Raw genomic sequence first — 18,970 nt, 5'->3', positions numbered from 1 at the left:
ATTTGGACATGCCAATGACCAGGTGATTTGGCTGCAAAGGATATTTTTGATTTATTAATTAATCAATTAATCGATTAATTATTTAATTATTCGATTAATGACCCAAAAAAATTTTTTTTTTAAGTTACAGATTCTGATGAAATAGTGGTAGTTTATGTGTTCTCTGACCAAATTGATTAATAATTTAATTTTTTTATGATTATTATTTATTTATTTTCATTATTAATCATTTATTTATTTTCTTTCTCATTTGGCCAATATCTCAGGCACCTTTTGAGCTGGGAAGCTAATATTTGGACATAAGTGACCAAGTGATGTGGCTATCAAGGATATTTTTGATTTATTGATTAATCATTTCATCTATTAATTATTTATTGATTAATCGATTAATTATTTATTGAGTAATCAATTAATTATTTAATTTTTTATAAATGACTTATTTAATTAAATTTCTAAAAGATACATCTTCGGATGAAGCACTAGTGGTTTAGTTATGCGATTAGCCAATTGATTATGAAAATATTTTGTGATAATCTTTTATTGATTTTAATTATACAATTAATCAATCAATTAGTGTACACCTCTCCCTCCCAATGCAGCCTTAATGAGCTGCACTGCGGTATTGCCGGGCGCCGGAGGCGCCCCGGCAATGCCGCGCTGCAGCATATTTAATTATTTGGCATGGGGCGGTGTACTTTGAATGTATGTGTACTTGTTTAATTATTCGATTAATGACAAAAAAATTTTTTTTTTTAAAGTTACAGATTCTGATGAAATAGTGGTAGTTTATGTGTTCTCTGACCAAATTGATTAATAATTTAATTTTTTTATGATTATTATTTATTTATTTTCATTATTAATCATTTATTTATTTTCTTTCTCATTTGGCCAATATCTCAGGCACCTTTTGAGCTGGGAAGCTAATATTTGGACATGAGTGACCAAGTGATGTGGCTATCAAGGATATTTTTGATTTATTGATTAATCATTTCATCTATTAATTATTTATTGATTAATCGATTAATTATTTATTGAGTAATCAATTAATTATTAAATTTTTTATAAATGACATTTAATTAAATTTCTAAAAGATACATCTTCGGATGAAGCACTAGTGGTTTAGTTATGCGATTAGCCAATTGATTATGAAAATATTTTGTGATAATCTTTTATTGATTTTAATTATACAATTAATCAATCAATTAGTGTACACCTCTCCCTCCCAATGCAGCCTCAATGAGCTGCACTGCGGTATTGCCGGGCGCCGGAGGCGCCCCGGCAATGCCGCGCTGCAGCATATTTAATTATTTGGCATGGGGCGGTGTACTTTGAATGTATGTGTACTTGTCTTTACTTGTTTTCTTTCTTGTTTGTTTGTCCGGACGATATCTCAGCCATCCTTTGAGCTAGGAAGCTGAAATTTCGGCACAATAGTGAGCAAGTCCTTTGTCAAAAACGGTATTTTTTTTTTGGAATAATCAATAAATTGAGGAGTTATTTAATTATTCGCGATTAATTAAGTACTTATTTAATTAATCAAATTTCCTTTCTCTTCTGACCATTAACTCAGGCACCTTTTGAGTTAGGAAGCTGATATTTGGACATGCCAATGACCAGGTGATTTGGCTGCAAAGGCTATTTTTGATTTATTAATTAATCAATGAATCGATTAATTATTTAATTATTCGATTAATGACAAAAATTTTTTTTTTTAAAGTTACACATTCTGATGAAATAGTGGTAGTTTGTGTTCTCTGACCAAATTGATTAATAATTTAATTTTTTTATGATTATTATTTATTTATTTTCATTATTAATCATTTATTTTCTTTCTCATTTGGCCAATATCTCAGGCACCTTTTGAGCTGGGAAGCTAATATTTGGACATGAGTGACCAAGTGATGTGGCTATCAAGGATATTTTTGATTTATTGATTAATCATTTCATCTATTAATTATTTATTGATTAATCGATTAATTATTTATTGAGTAATCAATTAATTATTAAATTTTTTATAAATGACATTTAATTAAATTTCTAAAAGATACATCTTCGGATGAAGCACTAGTGGTTTAGTTATGCGATTAGCCAATTGATTATGAAAATATTTTGTGATAATCTTTTATTGATTTTAATTATACAATTAATCAATCAATTAGTGTACACCTCTCCCTCCCAATGCAGCCTCAATGAGCTGCACTGTGGTATTGCCGGGCGCCGGAGGCGCCCCGGCAATGCCGCGCTGCAGCATATTTAATTATTTGGCATGGGGCGGTGTACTTTGAATGTATGTGTACTTGTCCCATTTGTTTTGTGGGATGATTTGACCTTCCTTTATTTTTAACATTAATCTTTTACTTTAATATCGATCCCATTTCGATGTTTCTTCGACAGGTTCGACACACAAGACCCCATGGAGGACGAAGTCAACCCTCCCCGTCTCTTCACGCCCTGCCCTCGTCAGTGTAAATGTGGATCGTCAAGCGACCCCGGCGTCGAAACTGGCGACCCCTGCGTCGAAACTGGCGACCCCTGCGTCGAAACTGGCGACCCCTGCGTCGAAGCTCCCAAACATTGCACCCAATAAGTTTGTGGAACCTGGGAAGGTTTGTGCTGCAGCATTTGGTGATTGTAGTTGTGGTTTTTCCTCAATTACATAAATGAAGAATGCTGATACTGCAGTACATACAGTACATTTATTTATTAATTTATTTATTTTGTATTGTCTTTGTTTTGTAATTATTTTGACAATGTATAACTTTGTACAACAGGTCCCAAGCTTGGCTCGAGTGAAAGAGGACGAATGGCCAGACATTGAAAAATTTATTCCTTGGGATCCGCTTGGTAAGTTTTGTCCAACGTGTGCATGTGAAGCTGGGTGTGTTCGGTGTTCCTGATGAGCTTCTGGTGAGTTTTACTTATTTATTTTAATAAACTTTATTTTCAATTTCTTTATTCAGAGGCGGAAATAGTTGGCGTTCCAGAAGAACATTCTTTTGCCGACCTCCTGCTAGCGGGATTGCCACGATTCCCACTTCCACAATTTGAAATTTCAACTCCTTCGGTTTCCTCGCTTCCCAGCCCTGAGCCACTGCCATCATACATGCGATTTGGCAAGTACAATATCTTGCAGGTTAAGGGTATTTTTTATTTTTTATTTTCTATTTTTGTAGATGCTAAATCATTCCTACTTTTGTTCAGCAGGAAGGTGCAGTGGTGGCACACATACCTTTTAACTGTCCCGTTCATTATAATTTTTTTGGGGAGGTGGGGAGCGGGTCTTTCCCTTGCCAACCCCACAAGGTAGGAATAATTGGGGCTGTTGATCCAAATCATTTCTGCATTAGCCTGTTTGCTTAACGATTAAGGTGGCTGGCTTAATATCGTAGGGTCTTCATTTCAATCCCCTGATGTGCCATTGAATTAACACCAGGTGGGCGACTCGGCCTGTCATCTTTCCGAGGTCGGCAAAATGAGTACCGTATTTTCCGGTGTATTGACCACACCCCTAACTTTTAACCTTTTTTTTTTTTGCCAATAAAGTGCGGTCAATAAACCAGAAAATACGGTACCAGCATTGCATCAGCGGCACAGCTGTGCGCTCCCAGAAAATGATGCAGCCAAGCAGCCACAGGCTACATACGAATAATGTGTCTGTGTTCCAATTATAGACACACCACAACAAACTATAAATGAGTGGTTAGATCTTAACAAATCAAATATCTGCACATTACTTGACAGCAGCAGAATTAAGATCAATACCTTAACAAAACTGGAAAGTTTGGAAAATCGTGAACAGATTAATGGAAGAGGACGATTAAGTGGAACTCCCAATCCAACACATGGAAGCAATTCTGGACATGATTGATCATAGAATGTACAAAGAGGAACCTAAAGAAGTTGATTGTAGACAAGACAATGATATCATCAAAATTATGTTTGATAACAAAGGGGTGGAAATGATAAATATTGAGAAAATACTTCAACATAAGTGTGGAGTAAATTTCCAGAAACTATACAACAGAGAGCGACCAAGAGTTGTGTTCACTCTGGGAAATTCAATTCGGGGAAAGATCTTAAACTACAAGGACGCTGTACAATCTATAGACATAGAGGAATGGTTAAATAACACACATCATTGTAATTGTGAACATTCCGCATTCAACGATCCACATCATAAACACGTCATCACAGGTGATCTCAGAATAGTGAAAGATAAAAGATTACGTGCATTACTTACAAAAGGAGCAAATTATGGAGAAAACAAAAGAATAAACTGGAATAAAGCAATGGAACTTACAATGATGGGACTGGGCGAATAGATGAAAGAACAAATTGATAAACATAAAGTACCAAACACACAAATGGCTTTATGGTTGGAGGAGATGGAGAAACATGTGAAAAGGAGAATTGTTGATTTGAAAAGAAAAGTTTGAATCAATAATCCAAAGGCAATTTTAAACAATCCAGAGACACGTGATTGCTTAAGGTAGCTTCAAACACTATTATTGTTCCAATTGACAAAGCAAATAATAATAATATTGCATTTGTATGTAAAACATTCTACATTCAAACACTTTTTGAAGAATTGGGCTTGGACACGGGAATTTCAAAGACCTACAAAATGAGTAACGATAACAAAACAGACTTGATACAACACCATACAAATCACTCAACCGTGAGAAGACTGTTAGTTCCGGATAAACACCATAAATTACCATTCATTTACTGGATCCCAAAAATGCACAAACACCCTTTTAAGATGAGGTTCATCATCGCAAGTAGAGAATGTAGTTTTGAACCTTTGTCGGGCAGTATTACAGCGGCAATGAAACTAATCTATAAATGCTTACAAAAAACTACCATGAAACTTTTATTCTGGTATTAAGAAATTCTGGATCATTGACAATTCCAAACCGGTAATCGACAGTATCCATAACATCAACAACAAAGGTAAGGCCAAATGTCTCGACCTTTGATTTTTCCACATTGTACACAAACATTCCACATGACAAGCTAGTAACCAACCGCATTGGACAGAGCAATAGACAAAGCATTTTCAGGAGGTAATAAAGTATACATTAATGTATATCAAAACAGAGCACACTGGTCTGGAAAGACAACAACAGCAACAGGCATTTTAAGGCCATTTTCCCTGCTACAGCGAGGGTTAGCCTTGCGGTCCCCATGACGATGTTCTCCATTTTGCCCTATTTTCTGCATCTCTCCTTGTTAACCCCCTTGCCCGCATTTCTTCTTCGATCATCTTTAGCCAAGTCTTTCTCGGTCTTCCCCGTCCTCCACTTCCTTCTACATTCATTTCCATCACTCTTCTCATCCAGTCATTTTCATCCTTCCTCAACACATGACCAAACCATCTCAACCTGTTTCTCTTCGCAGCATACATCACAGGCTCTATTCCCATCATCTTTCGCAATTCATCATTTGTCTTCCTCTCTCTCAACGATACTCCACACATCCACCGAACCATTCGCATTTCCACCCTTTCCAGCCTTGCTGCTCTACGTTCATGACTTATGTCTCGCTCCCATAAATCATAACACTTCTCCACACATGCAGCATACACCTTTCCCTTCAGCTTCAACGACACTCCCCTCCTCGTCAGCACGCCACTCAGTTCCCGAAGCTTCTTCCATGCACATCTCACTCGAGCAACCGCTGCCGAGTCTGATCCACTTTCTCCATCAGCATGTCTCCTAGGTAACAAAATGTTTTCACACCTTCCAGCTTCCTGACGTCTCCAAGATCCAACTCAACATTTCCTCCATCTACAGCTCCCTCTGTGCACACCTTACACTTGAATGTAGCTGCCACACTGGTTAATGACCCTCTCAAACCACTACATTTTTGATGAACCCACTCAGCGCACATTGGACATTGAATGGAGTTCACTCCAACACCCTTCCTGCACACAGCACACGGCCACTTCCCAGTTCTTTCCACCACCACATGCTTTACCACTTGCCATCACCTTCGTTTTTCCGATATACACCTTCAGACCTTTTGTCTCCATACATTCCTTCCACTTGTTCATCTTCTCCTTCAGTCCATCCATACTTTCTGCAATCAACACCAGATCATCTGCATACAACAACTCCCACGGTAAACCCTCCTTTACGTTCTGAGCCAGCACCTCCATCGCAGCTACAAATAGTAGTGGACTTAGTACCGACCCCTCATGCACTCGCACCTTCACCTCAAACTCACCACTGTTCCCGTCCTTCGTCCTTACAGCTGTGCGCGCTCTTTTGTACATTGCCATCACTACTCTGATCAACCATTCCTCCACTCCTAACTTCCTCAATGCCCATGTCACTACTTCACGTGGAACCCTATCGAATGCTTTATCCAGATCAACAAACCCAAGAAACAACTTCTTCCTCTTCTCCACATACTTCTGCAACTGCCTCACAATAAAAAGCGTGTCTGTCGTTCCTCTTCCTGGCATAAATCCAAACTGCATTTCGTCAATCTTCACTTTCTTCCTTATCCTCCTCTCCAACACCCTGTCCAATACCTTCATTCCATGCTCCAATAACTTTATCGCTCGATACGAGCCACAGTCCAGAGGGTCACCTTTCCCCTTGTGTAGAGGGATGAGGGTACTCAGTTCCCAAATCCACTGGAATGTGGCCTTCTTTCACCACCAGATTACAGATCTCTGTCATTCTCTTCACACCCCAACTTCCTGCTGCCTTCAACATATCTCCCACAACTCCCGTTGGCCCTCACGCTTTTCTACTCTTCATTGCTTTTATCGCTTCCTCAACTTCCTTCTCGGTTATCTTCCCTGCCGGTCCTAAAACTGGGTTACTCTCTATGTTGCCATCCCATTCATTCTCTGCATTCAACAGTATTTCCATATATTTCTTCCATCTTCCTTTAATTCCATCTGGGTCGACAACGATTTGTCCCACTTCATCCTTCAAGCAACTCACCCCCATCACATCACACCTCTTTTGCTATCTGCTTTGCAATCCTGAATACCGCTCTGACCCTCTTCCAAATCCAAGTGTTCTCTGAACTTTTTCCTACATGCCTCCTGTGCCTTTGCTACTTTTCTTTGCAGCCTTCTTGGCTGCCTTATAACTTTCATGCTCTGCCTTTTCTGCCCCCATACCCTTCGCCTTCTGCCACTCCTTGAACTTCTTCCTCTTTTAATCAATCTTCTTTCCAACTTCATCAGCCCACCACCATGATTCCGAGTGCCTCGGTGGTCCTTTTGTCCATCCACATACCTCACCAACGGCTCCCAACAGACTATCTTTCATTGACATCCAACCACTTTCAAGCTCAACCACATTATCCTCTACCATATTCAGCCTCTTTTAATGCCGCCCTCACTGTCACCTCTTTCAACCTCCACACCTTCATTCTCGGTTGGTACTTTACCCGCCGAGCTCTCCTCGCACCTTTCACCCTTATGTCGCAGACAACCAAGTGGTGCTGTGAAACAGCCTCCTCCCCCGGGATCACCTTTGTGTCCCGGAGGTGCCCCCTATCTCGCCTACGCACCAGCAGGTAGTCAACGGTTGTCGTCGACCCACCTCACGTATATGTAACAAGCTTATTGTCCTCTTTCTGGAACTGAGTATTACAAATCAACAAATCAGCTGCATCAGCAAACTCCAAAATCCTTTCACCTTCATTTCTCACACCATATCCGTAACCCCCATGAACTCCCTCAAATCCGGCCATACTCCTACCCACATGTCCATTTCAGCAGGGCCGTCTTAAGAGCATTGTAGGCCCTGGGCAAAGCAATCCACTGGGCCCTTCCCACCCACGGGAATAAAAATGTAAACGGTCAATAAAATTAAACCTCGATTTATTGGTACTTTCAACAAAATCAATGTTCAAACATTTTTAAAAAACATGCTGTAAAGCGAAGTACTCATCAGAATCAACACAAACTTTTGAACAATATAACATAAGCCTTGAAAAAAACAACATTTCAACATATAATTGATAATAATTGGTACACCGTACAGATGGAGATGGTACAGTATTAATTATTAATTATTATGCAAACGTTTGCCAAATTTCTTTGCAGAGAATCTATATATATATATATTGTGTGTGTGTGTGTGTGTGTGTGTGTGTGTGTGTGTGTGTGTGTGTGTGTGTGTGTGTGTGTGTGTGTGTGTGTGTGTGTGTGTGTGTGTGTGTGTGTGTGTGTGTGTGTGTGATACCGATAGACTCCTAAACGGAGAGGCTCACGTGCTTGATATTTGGCATAGACATGGCCATTGAGCCTGGGAAGAACATGGCCTACCTAAAAAAAATTATTTCATAATATTCTTTTACCATAAACCATATTACCATAATTTACCATATTACCATAAACTCAGCGCATTTCAGCGAGGAATATTATACACGGAATCTGACCGGTGGCAGAGCAGCGCGCTGATTCGCTCAGAGCGATCACGTGATGTTCCATTCCCGCCGCCAGACCATTGAACATAAAATACAGTTTGTGTGTGTGTGTAATGTTACCGATAGACTCCTAAACGGAGAGGCTCACGTACTTGATATTTGGCACAGACATGGCCATTGAGCCTGGGAAGGACATGGCCTACCTAAAAATATTTGACGAGATTCATATTTTTTATTCATATTTACCTCAGCGCATTTCAGCGAGGAATATTATACACGGAATCTGACCTGGTGGCAGAGCAGCGCGCTGATTTGCTCAGAGCGATCACGTGATGTTCCATCCCCGCCACCAGACCATTGAACATAAAACACAGTTTATGTGTGTAATGTAATGTACGGGTCTCCCTTCCCCCGCCCGGCAACGCCGGTACTGGAGGGCGTCACAGGATCGGTGAGTCTCCAAAATCCGCTTCGTGCTGTTGCGAAGATGCAGGACGATGTCGCGATTGTTGTGCTGCTCTCCGACCATGAGAACTGCAACATCATTGTTGACTGGCCCTCCCCTTCCCTCCCCCTTCCCCCTCCCCTCCCCTCCTCCCCCTCCCCCTCCTCCCCCTCACCTCCCCTCACCTCCCCTCACCTCCCCTCACCTCCCCTCACCTCCCCTCCCCTCTCCTCCCCTCTCCTCCCCCTCTCCTCCCCCTCTCCTCCCCTCTCCTCCCCCTCTCCTCCCCCTCTCCTCCCCCTCTCCTCCCCCTCCCTCCCCTCCCCCTCCCCCTCCTGACCCCCTCCCTCCCCCTCCCCCTCCCCCTCCCCCTCCCCTTCCCCTCCCTCCCCTCATCTCCCTCTTCTCCCCTCCCCTCCTCTCCCCTCCCCCCTCTTCCTCCCCTCCCCTTCCCCTTCCTCCCCCCTCCCCTCTCCCTCCCCTTCCCCCTCCCCCTTCTCCCTCCCCTCCCCCTCTCCCTCCCCCTCCCTACCCCCCTCTCCCCCCTCCCCCTCCCCTCCCCCCTCCATCCTCCCCTTCCCCCTTTCCCCTCCCCTCCACCCTCCATCCTCCCCTCCCCCCTCCATCCTCCCCTTCCCACCCTACCCCCTCCCTTCCCCCTACACCCTACCCTTTCCCCCTCCCTCCCCTCCCCCTCCCCCTCCCCCTCCCCCTCCCTCCCCTCACCCCTCCCCTCCCCCTTCCCCCTCCTCCCCCTCCCCTCCCCCACCCGGCAATGCCGGGTACTTCTGCTAGTTGATTTATAATTGGCTTGAAGTCAATGGTCTTCAGGATGTCATTTTTCATGCACATGTGTGAAAGCCAGTTCAAACGCTGCTGCTGCATTGTGCTGCGAAGCTGATTCTTTGTAAGCTTCAATTTTGAAAATGAACGTTCCCCTGTACAGTTGGTCACCATCATGCACATGAACACTGAGTGCAATTTCAACATTGGGAAACACAGATTTCAAGTTGTCTGAAATTATTTTTCTGTACAACGCAGGGATAGTCTCACAATTTTCATCATGAACCATATAGTGCTTGAGTTGCTGGCATTCATTTAGAAGGTCACCATAATCAAGGTCTTTGTGATACACATTAGCCAAGTGTTCACACTTTTTGTTTCTCATCAGAACCAATCGTTTTCAATTGACTGAAGAAGGAAAACAGATTTCCAATCCATGAATAAGCATCTGCACGTTATGTCAGGTCAGAGTTCAGAGAGTCCAGAACAGGAGGGAATGTTTCCACCCTGAACTTTTCACTTTTGTTTAGAAGTATCTGTTCTTCTGATCCGTCATATGTAGTAAGACGTACACTTCGCTTTCGCACCCGTTTCTTCACATCGCTGTAATCCGAATCTGGACACCTACTCCTGGCCTTCAGTTCATATTCATTAAATTTCTCTAGTTTCCTGAAGATACGTTTTCAGAGACTCAAGAAGATTCATGGCAACAAGTAAGTCCAGATCTTTTGACGACAGGACCTTACTTGTTTTGCTCACTCTTTCGAGAATGTCGTTCCAAAGAATTGTCAGAAAAATCGTTTCCAGTTTCTCTATTTTCTCGCTCAATCCTTCTGCCTCTCGCCTTGTGTTCACTTCCTGGTCAGTGTCAGCTGATACTGAATCCAGTGCATGTTTAATTTTCTCGAAACCTCTATGCAGAGCATGGACAGCATCAAAATGTGACGACCATCTCGTGTCAGACGCTTGACCACAATATGATATTTTCCTAAAGATGATGCCAAAACATTCCATTGATGTGTAGAAGCCGAGAAAAAGGAATACAGACGCTGAACAAAGTCAAAGAATTTTACAATCTGTAGACAACACTCTGCCGCTTTTACTCACACTAAGTTCAGGCTGTGTCCAGCACAGGGGACATAGATGGCGAACTCATTCAGTTGACGGATCCATGCCTGCAATCCAGTATAGCGTCCAGACATATTTGAGGCATTGTCATACGACTGACCATGGCAGTTTGATGGCGGAATTTTGTTCCCATTCAGGAAATCCACAACAGTGTCTGCTAGATTCTTTGCTCTCCATGAGAAAAGATGGGGATGAACTTGTTGAAACGCTCCACAGGCTCACATCCTCGAATGTACCGGACAGTAAATGTCAGTTGATCAATGTGTGAGATGTCTGGAGTGGAATCCACACTTGCTGAATAATACTTTGACTCTTTTATTTCTTCCAGAACAGCACAAAGAACATGTTCACCCATTAATTCAATAAATTCCTCAAATGTTTGCCGATAGATACGATGGGTTCTCCTTTCCAGCATTTCCATGCAGTTTGAGATGCTCTTCCAAAAAAGGGTCAAATTCACTCAACAGCTCTAGAATACCTAAAAAGTTTCCATTTTTTGCCGACCCAATAGTTTGATTCTCTCCACGAAATGCCAAACCTCTGGAGGCAAGAAAGCGAATGACAGAAACCACACGTCTCAACACTTTTGCCAGTAATCCTGCTCTGAGCGCTGATGTTTGATTAATAAAGAATCTACACATCCAGTTTCTTTATGCCTAATCAAATATGCCATCATGCACTTGCGATGTTCTTTTCCATTTTCATGTTCTACAATAAGATTGCTGTGTTTCCAGTCATTTACGTGCTTAAAACATGGGAATTCTTCCGGATTATTTGTAGATAATTAGACTCTTCAACTCAACTTCAACAAGAAGTGTGTGACGTCATTCAACAAATGGCAATCGGGATGCACAGTGAAACTTGTTTTCGTATTTTACACGGTGAATAAATGAGTGGAAATCTTAATGAAATAAGGTTAATGCATATTATCCCATTTGCATATAAAATGAAATGTAGTCTGTCTGCTAGTCTTATTTCGTAACTTAATCACAGGCCTTTCCAGCGAGAGGTCGAGTAATTATCCACTCTGCCAAGAGATCTCATGAACAATATGGCAGCATGGTGCCCCTAGAATTGTGGGGCCCCTGGGCAACTGCCCAGTGTGCCCATGCCTTAAGACGGCCCTGCATTTAGGTCTCCTCCTACCACAACAACTTCCTCATCTTTCACGTTTTCCATCAGCTTCTCTATAGCACACCAGAACTTGTCCTTCTCCATCGCTCCGACCAACCTGCGGAGAATATCGCGAGATGACGTTCACGAAGAGCTTTCCAATCATCATTTTCACCATCATCAACCTATCACTCACTCTAGTCACACTCACCACACTGTCTACAAACTCCTCAGAAAACAGGACACCAACACCATGCACGCCTTCTGGGCACCCTTGCCACACAAACTTGTATTTCTGTCCCTGCCTACTCTTCACCATTCTCACACCACTTCCCTTCCATCTCGTCTCCTGCACACAACATTTGTCCACTCTTCTTCTGACCAATACTTCCACCACTTCTCCTGATCTCCCTGTCATTGTCCCTACATTCCATGTCCCAAACCTCAGAAACCGATCTCCACGTTGGGCATCAGACGTTTCATCGTCATAAATGGAATGATTTCCACCCTTGCTTCGATCGGGTTCCCCACTTTGAGTTTTGACGAGAGGGAGTGGGGTCCCCCACGGGGTACTTCGGGCTGTACCCTGCCCATATTTAGTTGTAATTGTCATGGTTCTCTTTTTGAGGCAATGTTTGTATTGCATGGAAGGGCGGATGCCCTTCCTGACGCCAACCCTTTGTCACTTCTTACGACACGCAAGGATACGGTGTACCTATTCTAAACCGGGGTACACACCGGGAACTGGTCTGGAAAGGATAATCTATATTCGTGCAGTTTTTCAAAAAGTAAACTCAGAGTATTCGATTTCTACTAAACAACAGTTTCTTTATATTTGGCAACAAGATACTCCAGCAGACAGTGGGCATACCCATGGGTTCAGATCCGGCCCCTTTCTTTGCAAATTTGTTTCTGCACATGTACGAGTTTGATTGGGTCCAGAACATGTGCAGGAATAAACAAGCGTTATGCCTAGGTCCCCCGTCGTTGAAGTGATGAGTTGACAAAGTGGAAGACGCAAGGCGGCCATCTTGGATTTTGACATGGCAACCCAATTTTGAATAGCGTTCTCCCTTATGCGTAGATACACCCACACACCAGATTAGAAGTTGGTACTTCGCTTATTTTTCAAGATATTCCGCTCACAAGGTTCAGACATACATGGCGGTGGCCATCTTGGATTTTGACGTGGCGACCCAATTTTCAATAGTGTTCTTCCTTATGCGTAGATACACCCACACACCAGATTAGAAGTTGGTACTTTGCTTATTTTTCCAAGATATTCTGCTCAAGGTTCAGACATACATGGCATCAGACATACATGGCAATGGCCATGTTAGATTTTGACGTGGGTTGCACCCACACACCAAATTTGAATTCGGTCCTTCGCTTATGCACGCACACACGGACGGAGGGGAAAACCATAGTCCCCCTTTTGCTCCGTGGTGCGACTGGGGACAATTAACAACTGCACGAAGATGTGGAAACATCTTCAGGTTCATTGATGATTTGTTGGCAATCAATGATGGATTTATATTTGAGCAGCTTCATGGTGACATATATCCAAAAGAACTTGAATTAAAAAAGGAAAACCAAACTTCCACTTCAGTTTCCTTTTTAGAATTACAAATTGACATCCATAATCATAAATTTCACACCAAATTATTTGATAAACGAAATGCCTTTCCATTCCACATTGTCCGAATGCCTTTCTTAGACAAACATTCCTAAAAAGCTATTTTATGGTACGGTGCAGGTGAAATAATTCGGACTGAGAGAGCAACCACACACAGCTCTGAACTGGTCAATAAATTACAACAACTAGTCAGATGTTTGTTAGCACAGGGGGCTGCAGTTGGTAGATTAAAACAAGTTTTCTTTAATATCACAAAACAGCACCAAATCGAATTGGTAAAATACAATACGAATATTAAAAATATTATTCATGAGATCTTTATGTAAATACAGTACAATAGAATAATTAAATATACAAAAAATCAATGTTTCTCGGAATCGGTGGTTGCTGGGATATGGCAACATGCAAAAAACCGTTATAGGTGACAGTTTGAACATTCGAAATACAGTTTGATCGAGAGGTCGGTGGTGTGGTCGTGCTGGTTGGTAGATTGGTAGTCTGGAGGCACTTCCAGGAAATGTGACAGTAGGGGTACACTCATGTTACAAGCTGGCAACAATGTTTTTCTGAAAGCCCAGACCTCTAGGAACCCAAAAAGTCTTGTTGCCAGCTTGGGAAATGGTTTGGACCAGATTTGTGGCCATTTTTCAAAATGGCCGCCTACATTTTTGGTGTTTTCTAATATTTGAGCTCTAGAACTTATATCTGGCTGTCTTAAAGGTCTCTAGGGTTATGACCTTATAACATATAATCATACAACAATCCTCACCCAAATTGGGGTGCATGGCATATCTATAAGTGGTTTTATTGAAGCAAAAAGGCAAAAATATGCCTGAAAAACGCCTTCATTTTGATTTTTCCAAATCACTAAATTGCATACTGTGAAGTTGTTCTTTGGTCAATTTCTTTCAAAATAGTTTTAAAATTTGCCCAGATCCCTCCTCTTCATTAGCAAATCTTCAGGAATATACCCAAGTTCTCAGAAAATATGTTTTATGCATGATCAGCTACCCCTACCCCCTAAATCACAAAACGTGCCAATTTTCAATATTTCCAGATTCCAACCAATATCATTGTTGTATGACTTTTTCTCATCATGATAGGTCCAAATTAACTTACTCTATGTGATTAGGTGTTAATAAAAATTGAATTTCACACTTTAGTGAAAATCCAAGATGGCTGCCAAATGGCCAATAAAATATAATATTTCACATTATGACGTTAAGTTAAGGTAATGCAGTCTACCATTTGATACCAACACATTTTTGAGACATAATATATTGCAATAATGATGCTTTCCTTTGTATCCTTCCTCAGGTCCTGCCCGAATCATCATTTTAACATAATTGTTGTGTTAACAATGTACTATAACATATTGCTTGTTGCATGTGCTGTAAATAGCTTTCAGTGTTGTGGTAGACATAGTCTTTGTCTCTTTCCAGATATGAATGAAGATGGAACCTGTAGCTGTGATAGGCGGGAGACGGAAGAGAGAATCAGTTGCACTGGACATCGACTGGAGCACATGCTTCATTTGCCAAGGCAACAGAAAAAATGAAAAGACAACCAAGCCCACAGATGTTGGTCTCGAACGCTTTAAAGACTGTGTGATTACGAGACAGAAATACCATGACCATGAGTACATCTCAACACTTGACAGAATACAGAGTATTGACCTTGATGATGAAAAAGAACACATAGTATGGCACAGGGGCTGTTATTCAAAGTTTACACATGCCAACCATATTGAGAGACTGAAAAATCGGCATGAAAAGGAAGCAAAGGACTCGTGTGACCAACCATCTACATGCATTCGCCCCTCTTCTCGAGCATCAGTTGCTTCAGTGTCCTGGGACAAATGTATTTTCTGTCAGGAGGATAAGGCAGGAAAGCAATTGAGGAATGTAGCCACTTTAGAGACCTCAGACAGAATACTAAATGATGCTCAAAAGAACAAGATTATGAGATGCCGGTTGGCAGGAATAAGTGACCTAATAGCTGCTGAAGGGAAGTACCACCTTCCTTGTTATGTAACCTTCAGGAGGAAGTCTGAGTCAACTGTGGTAGAAGAAGGCCCAGAATATCCACCAGATGTTTGTTTCAACAAAATGATCGAGGAGGTGGATGCTGGGCTGTCTGGAGGAGACATCTATACCATGAAAACCATCTGGCACCAATACTGTTACATGATGAGAAGAGACTTCAGTGTCTGTGTGGAGCAATGTGACCGACAGAGTTACAAAGCATTCAAGAACAAAGTCAAAAGGGTATTAGGAGATAGGGCAGATTTTGTACAGTCCATGAATCAACAGGATTCACTTCTAGTCTTCCCACTAATTCAAACAGGTATTGTTGTTCAGAACTTAGCAGAGATGGCAGATGAGCTAGAACAAAGTGAGATACAAGATTCTGATGAAACCTCCCAGCACATTCCATCTTTCTCAGCCGAAACAAAGGACAATGAACTCTTGAGTTGGCTTTACAGAGTGGCAGTCAAAATGAGAAATGACATCAAGACAATGCCAGGACACTCAGATATTGGAGACATCAATACTGAAAGTGCACAGAAGGTGGTTCCTGAAAGCCTTTACATTTTCCTACGCCTGCTGTGTGATTGTGACAGCATATTTGAAGATTCTGAAGGGACCTCCGAAGGTGATGATGATGGAGAAAGCAAAAGGATTTTGAGCATAGCACAGGACATAGTATGTTTGGCATCTGGTGGCAGAAAGCAGACACCAAAGCAACTAGGGCTAGCTCTCACTGTTCACCAAGCAACAAGGTCCAAGGACTTGGTGCAACTAATGCATGCTGCAGGACATGGTGTTAGTTATGAAACTGTAAGAAGAGCTGACACTGCCCTTGCAAACTCTGTCTTGGCCAGATATGTTGAGCAAAACAACACAATAATACCCCTGAATTTTGCACAAGCTACCTACCAAGGATACATCAGATATGCTAATGATAACATTGACATCATAGAGGAGACCCTTGACGGTCAAGGCTCCTTTCATGCCTCACAGTCTGCTGCCTTTCGAAGAACCATACCTGGCGAAAAGACCATTGCACCTGATGTCAAGTCAAGCAGTAGCAGATCTGTAACTGTGCCAGAGCATTTCAATGAGATTCAACCTTCAGGCATGGGCACCCAGAAACCCGAAGCAACATTTCCAGTAGCTGTGAAAGCTGATTGGTATATGGAATCGGATGCCCAGGTTATCTCTGAGGCTATGGCCATAGATGTGTCATGGCTCCTTGCACGTCAGTCTCACACCGAGGACCAGCATGTTCCAGGCTGGACAGCATTTAACCAGCGTGTGTCTGATGTGAATCCAGCAAAGACTACAGTAGGGCCTATGCCGATAATTATCAATGAGCCTGCACATGAGTTTGACACCATCTGGACAGTGATTCAAAACTCGCAGGCATATCAAAGAAGGCAGCATGGAAAATATTTTGTGAAGTTCCTCACCTACTCTCCCAGCTAGGGGTTGCACATGTTCCAAGTGAAGAGATTTGTGCAAAGGCTGAGGAGTTTGTCTGCCGTCTTTACAACCCGAAAGGAGACGCAAAGGAAATCCAGGCGCTGAGATGTTCCCAATTCAGAAAAGTTGGTAAAAAGCCAGAGAACATGCCACCAACAGAGGATGCATTGCACCAGCACATTTTAAGGGCACATCATCAAGCCCTTGTGTGGCGAAATGCCAATGTGCCAAATCCAGGAATCCCCAATCCAACAACATCCGGCTGGTACCTTGAGGACAACCAGCTGATGCCCCGTCTCATGACCAAGGAAGGGCTCACAGCAGAATGTGTCAAAATTGCGACGTGTGCATGTACCTCAAAGGCCCGTCCATGTCTAACTGGCAGGTGCAACTGTAGGAAAAATGGATTGCGGTGCACATTGGCATGCAAATGTGCAGACTTATGCAGGAACCCCCTCAATGACTCTGATAGTGATTAGACGACATGCATGGAAACTTGAGTATATTCCATAATGTCATATTGTTACTATGCTGGCTGTATTTGACGTAATGTAACCAATCTATGATTCAGTTGTATTTCACAAAGTATTACTAGACTAAGTTTAGTATTTGGAGTATTTGGTTCTACTAGTCTTTGATTTACTAAGCTCAATATGACATAATGTCAATAGTCTATTATGCTACTGTATTCCACATAGCATTACACGTCCATGATTTGACTGCATTCAAATAGTGTTACTAGTCTTTAGTTAGGCTGTATTTGACATAATGTAACTAGTCTTGCTTCAGCTCTGTTCCACCAATGTATTACTAGTCTATGATATGACTGTATCCCACATTCTGTCACTTATGTATGAATAGCCAGATTAGCTTGTTGGGTATGACTTTGTTAATTCAGTGCCAAATATTTGTTTAGTTTAAAGGTGCAAGCATTGCATTGACGTTTGTATTGTTTGGATCAGTGTAACATAATAATGTTTGCATTATGTATACAAGTTATGTATGTTTATTTTTGTTTTACATTAAATAATATAGCTTATATTTTACAATCTTCTATGTCTTCATTTATGTAAGTGCCTTGTTTGTCAGCTATGTTGGAACTAATATACTCCGCAAACAAGGCACTTCCAAATCCACACTACTTTCCTGAAATTCAAATGTTATAAAACATAAATTTTACATCAAGTCCCCCTCTAAAATAATACATCTTCAACTCATCAAGACTCTTTCACATACATGTGACCTATAGAATAGTAGTGCCTCATATATTTAGTATAAATGGAACATTTTAGAAGTGCCTCTGAATGAAATTGCAGTCTTATGGTCTCGCGCCACCAAATATTCTATGGCCATTTGGCAGCCATCTTGGATTTTCACTAAAGTGTGAAATTCAATTTTTATTAACACCTAATCACATAGAGTAAGTTAATTTGGACCTATCATGATGAGAAAAAGTCATACAACAATGATATTGGTTGGAATCTGGAAATATTGAAAATTGGCACGTTTTGTGATTTAGGGGGTAGGGGTAGCTGATCATGCATAAAACATATTTTCTGAGAACTTGGGTATATTCCTGAAGATTTGCTAATGAAGAGGAGGGATCTGGGCAAATTTTAAAACTATTTTGAAAGAAATTGACCAAAGAACAACTTCACAGTATGCAATTTAGTGATTTGGAAAAATCAAAATGAAGGCGTTTTTCAGGCATATTTTTGCCTTTTTGCTTCAATAAAACCACTTATAGATATGCCATGCACCCCAATTTGGGTGAGGATTGTTGTATGACTATATGTTATAAGGTCATAACCCTAGAGACCTTTAAGACAGCCAGATATAAGTTCTAGAGCTCAAATATTAGAAAACACCAAAAATGTAGGCGGCCATTTTGAAAAATGGCCACAAATCTGGTCCAAACCATTTCCCAAGCTGGCAACAAGACTTTTTGGGTTCCTAGAGGTCTGGGCTTTCAGAAAAACATTT

The 18,970-nt window shown here is 41.5% G+C and overlaps 1 protein-coding gene across 2 annotated transcripts in view; it reads left to right on the top strand.

Annotated features, from left to right (window-relative positions):
• Positions 1-18,970, top strand: part of LOC137438047 (uncharacterized) — a 40,899-nt gene that overhangs the window by 13,264 nt on the left and 8,665 nt on the right. For both annotated transcript variants that reach the window (XM_068132924.2, XM_068132931.2), the window contains exons 3-5: positions 2,395-2,606; positions 2,772-2,844; positions 2,961-3,113. In XM_068132924.2, coding sequence (XP_067989025.2) covers positions 2,395-2,606; positions 2,772-2,844; positions 2,961-3,113 — 438 coding nt within the window. The remainder of the gene's footprint in view (positions 1-2,394; positions 2,607-2,771; positions 2,845-2,960; positions 3,114-18,970) is intronic.

Source organism: Myxine glutinosa, unplaced genomic scaffold (genome assembly GCF_964187855.1).
Source record: "Myxine glutinosa unplaced genomic scaffold, kmMyxGlut1.1 SCAFFOLD_413, whole genome shotgun sequence".
Taxonomy (NCBI): Eukaryota; Metazoa; Chordata; class Myxini; order Myxiniformes; family Myxinidae; genus Myxine; species Myxine glutinosa.
Note: the sequence above shows the minus strand (reverse complement) of the source record. Positions and strands in the feature narration are given on the sequence as shown.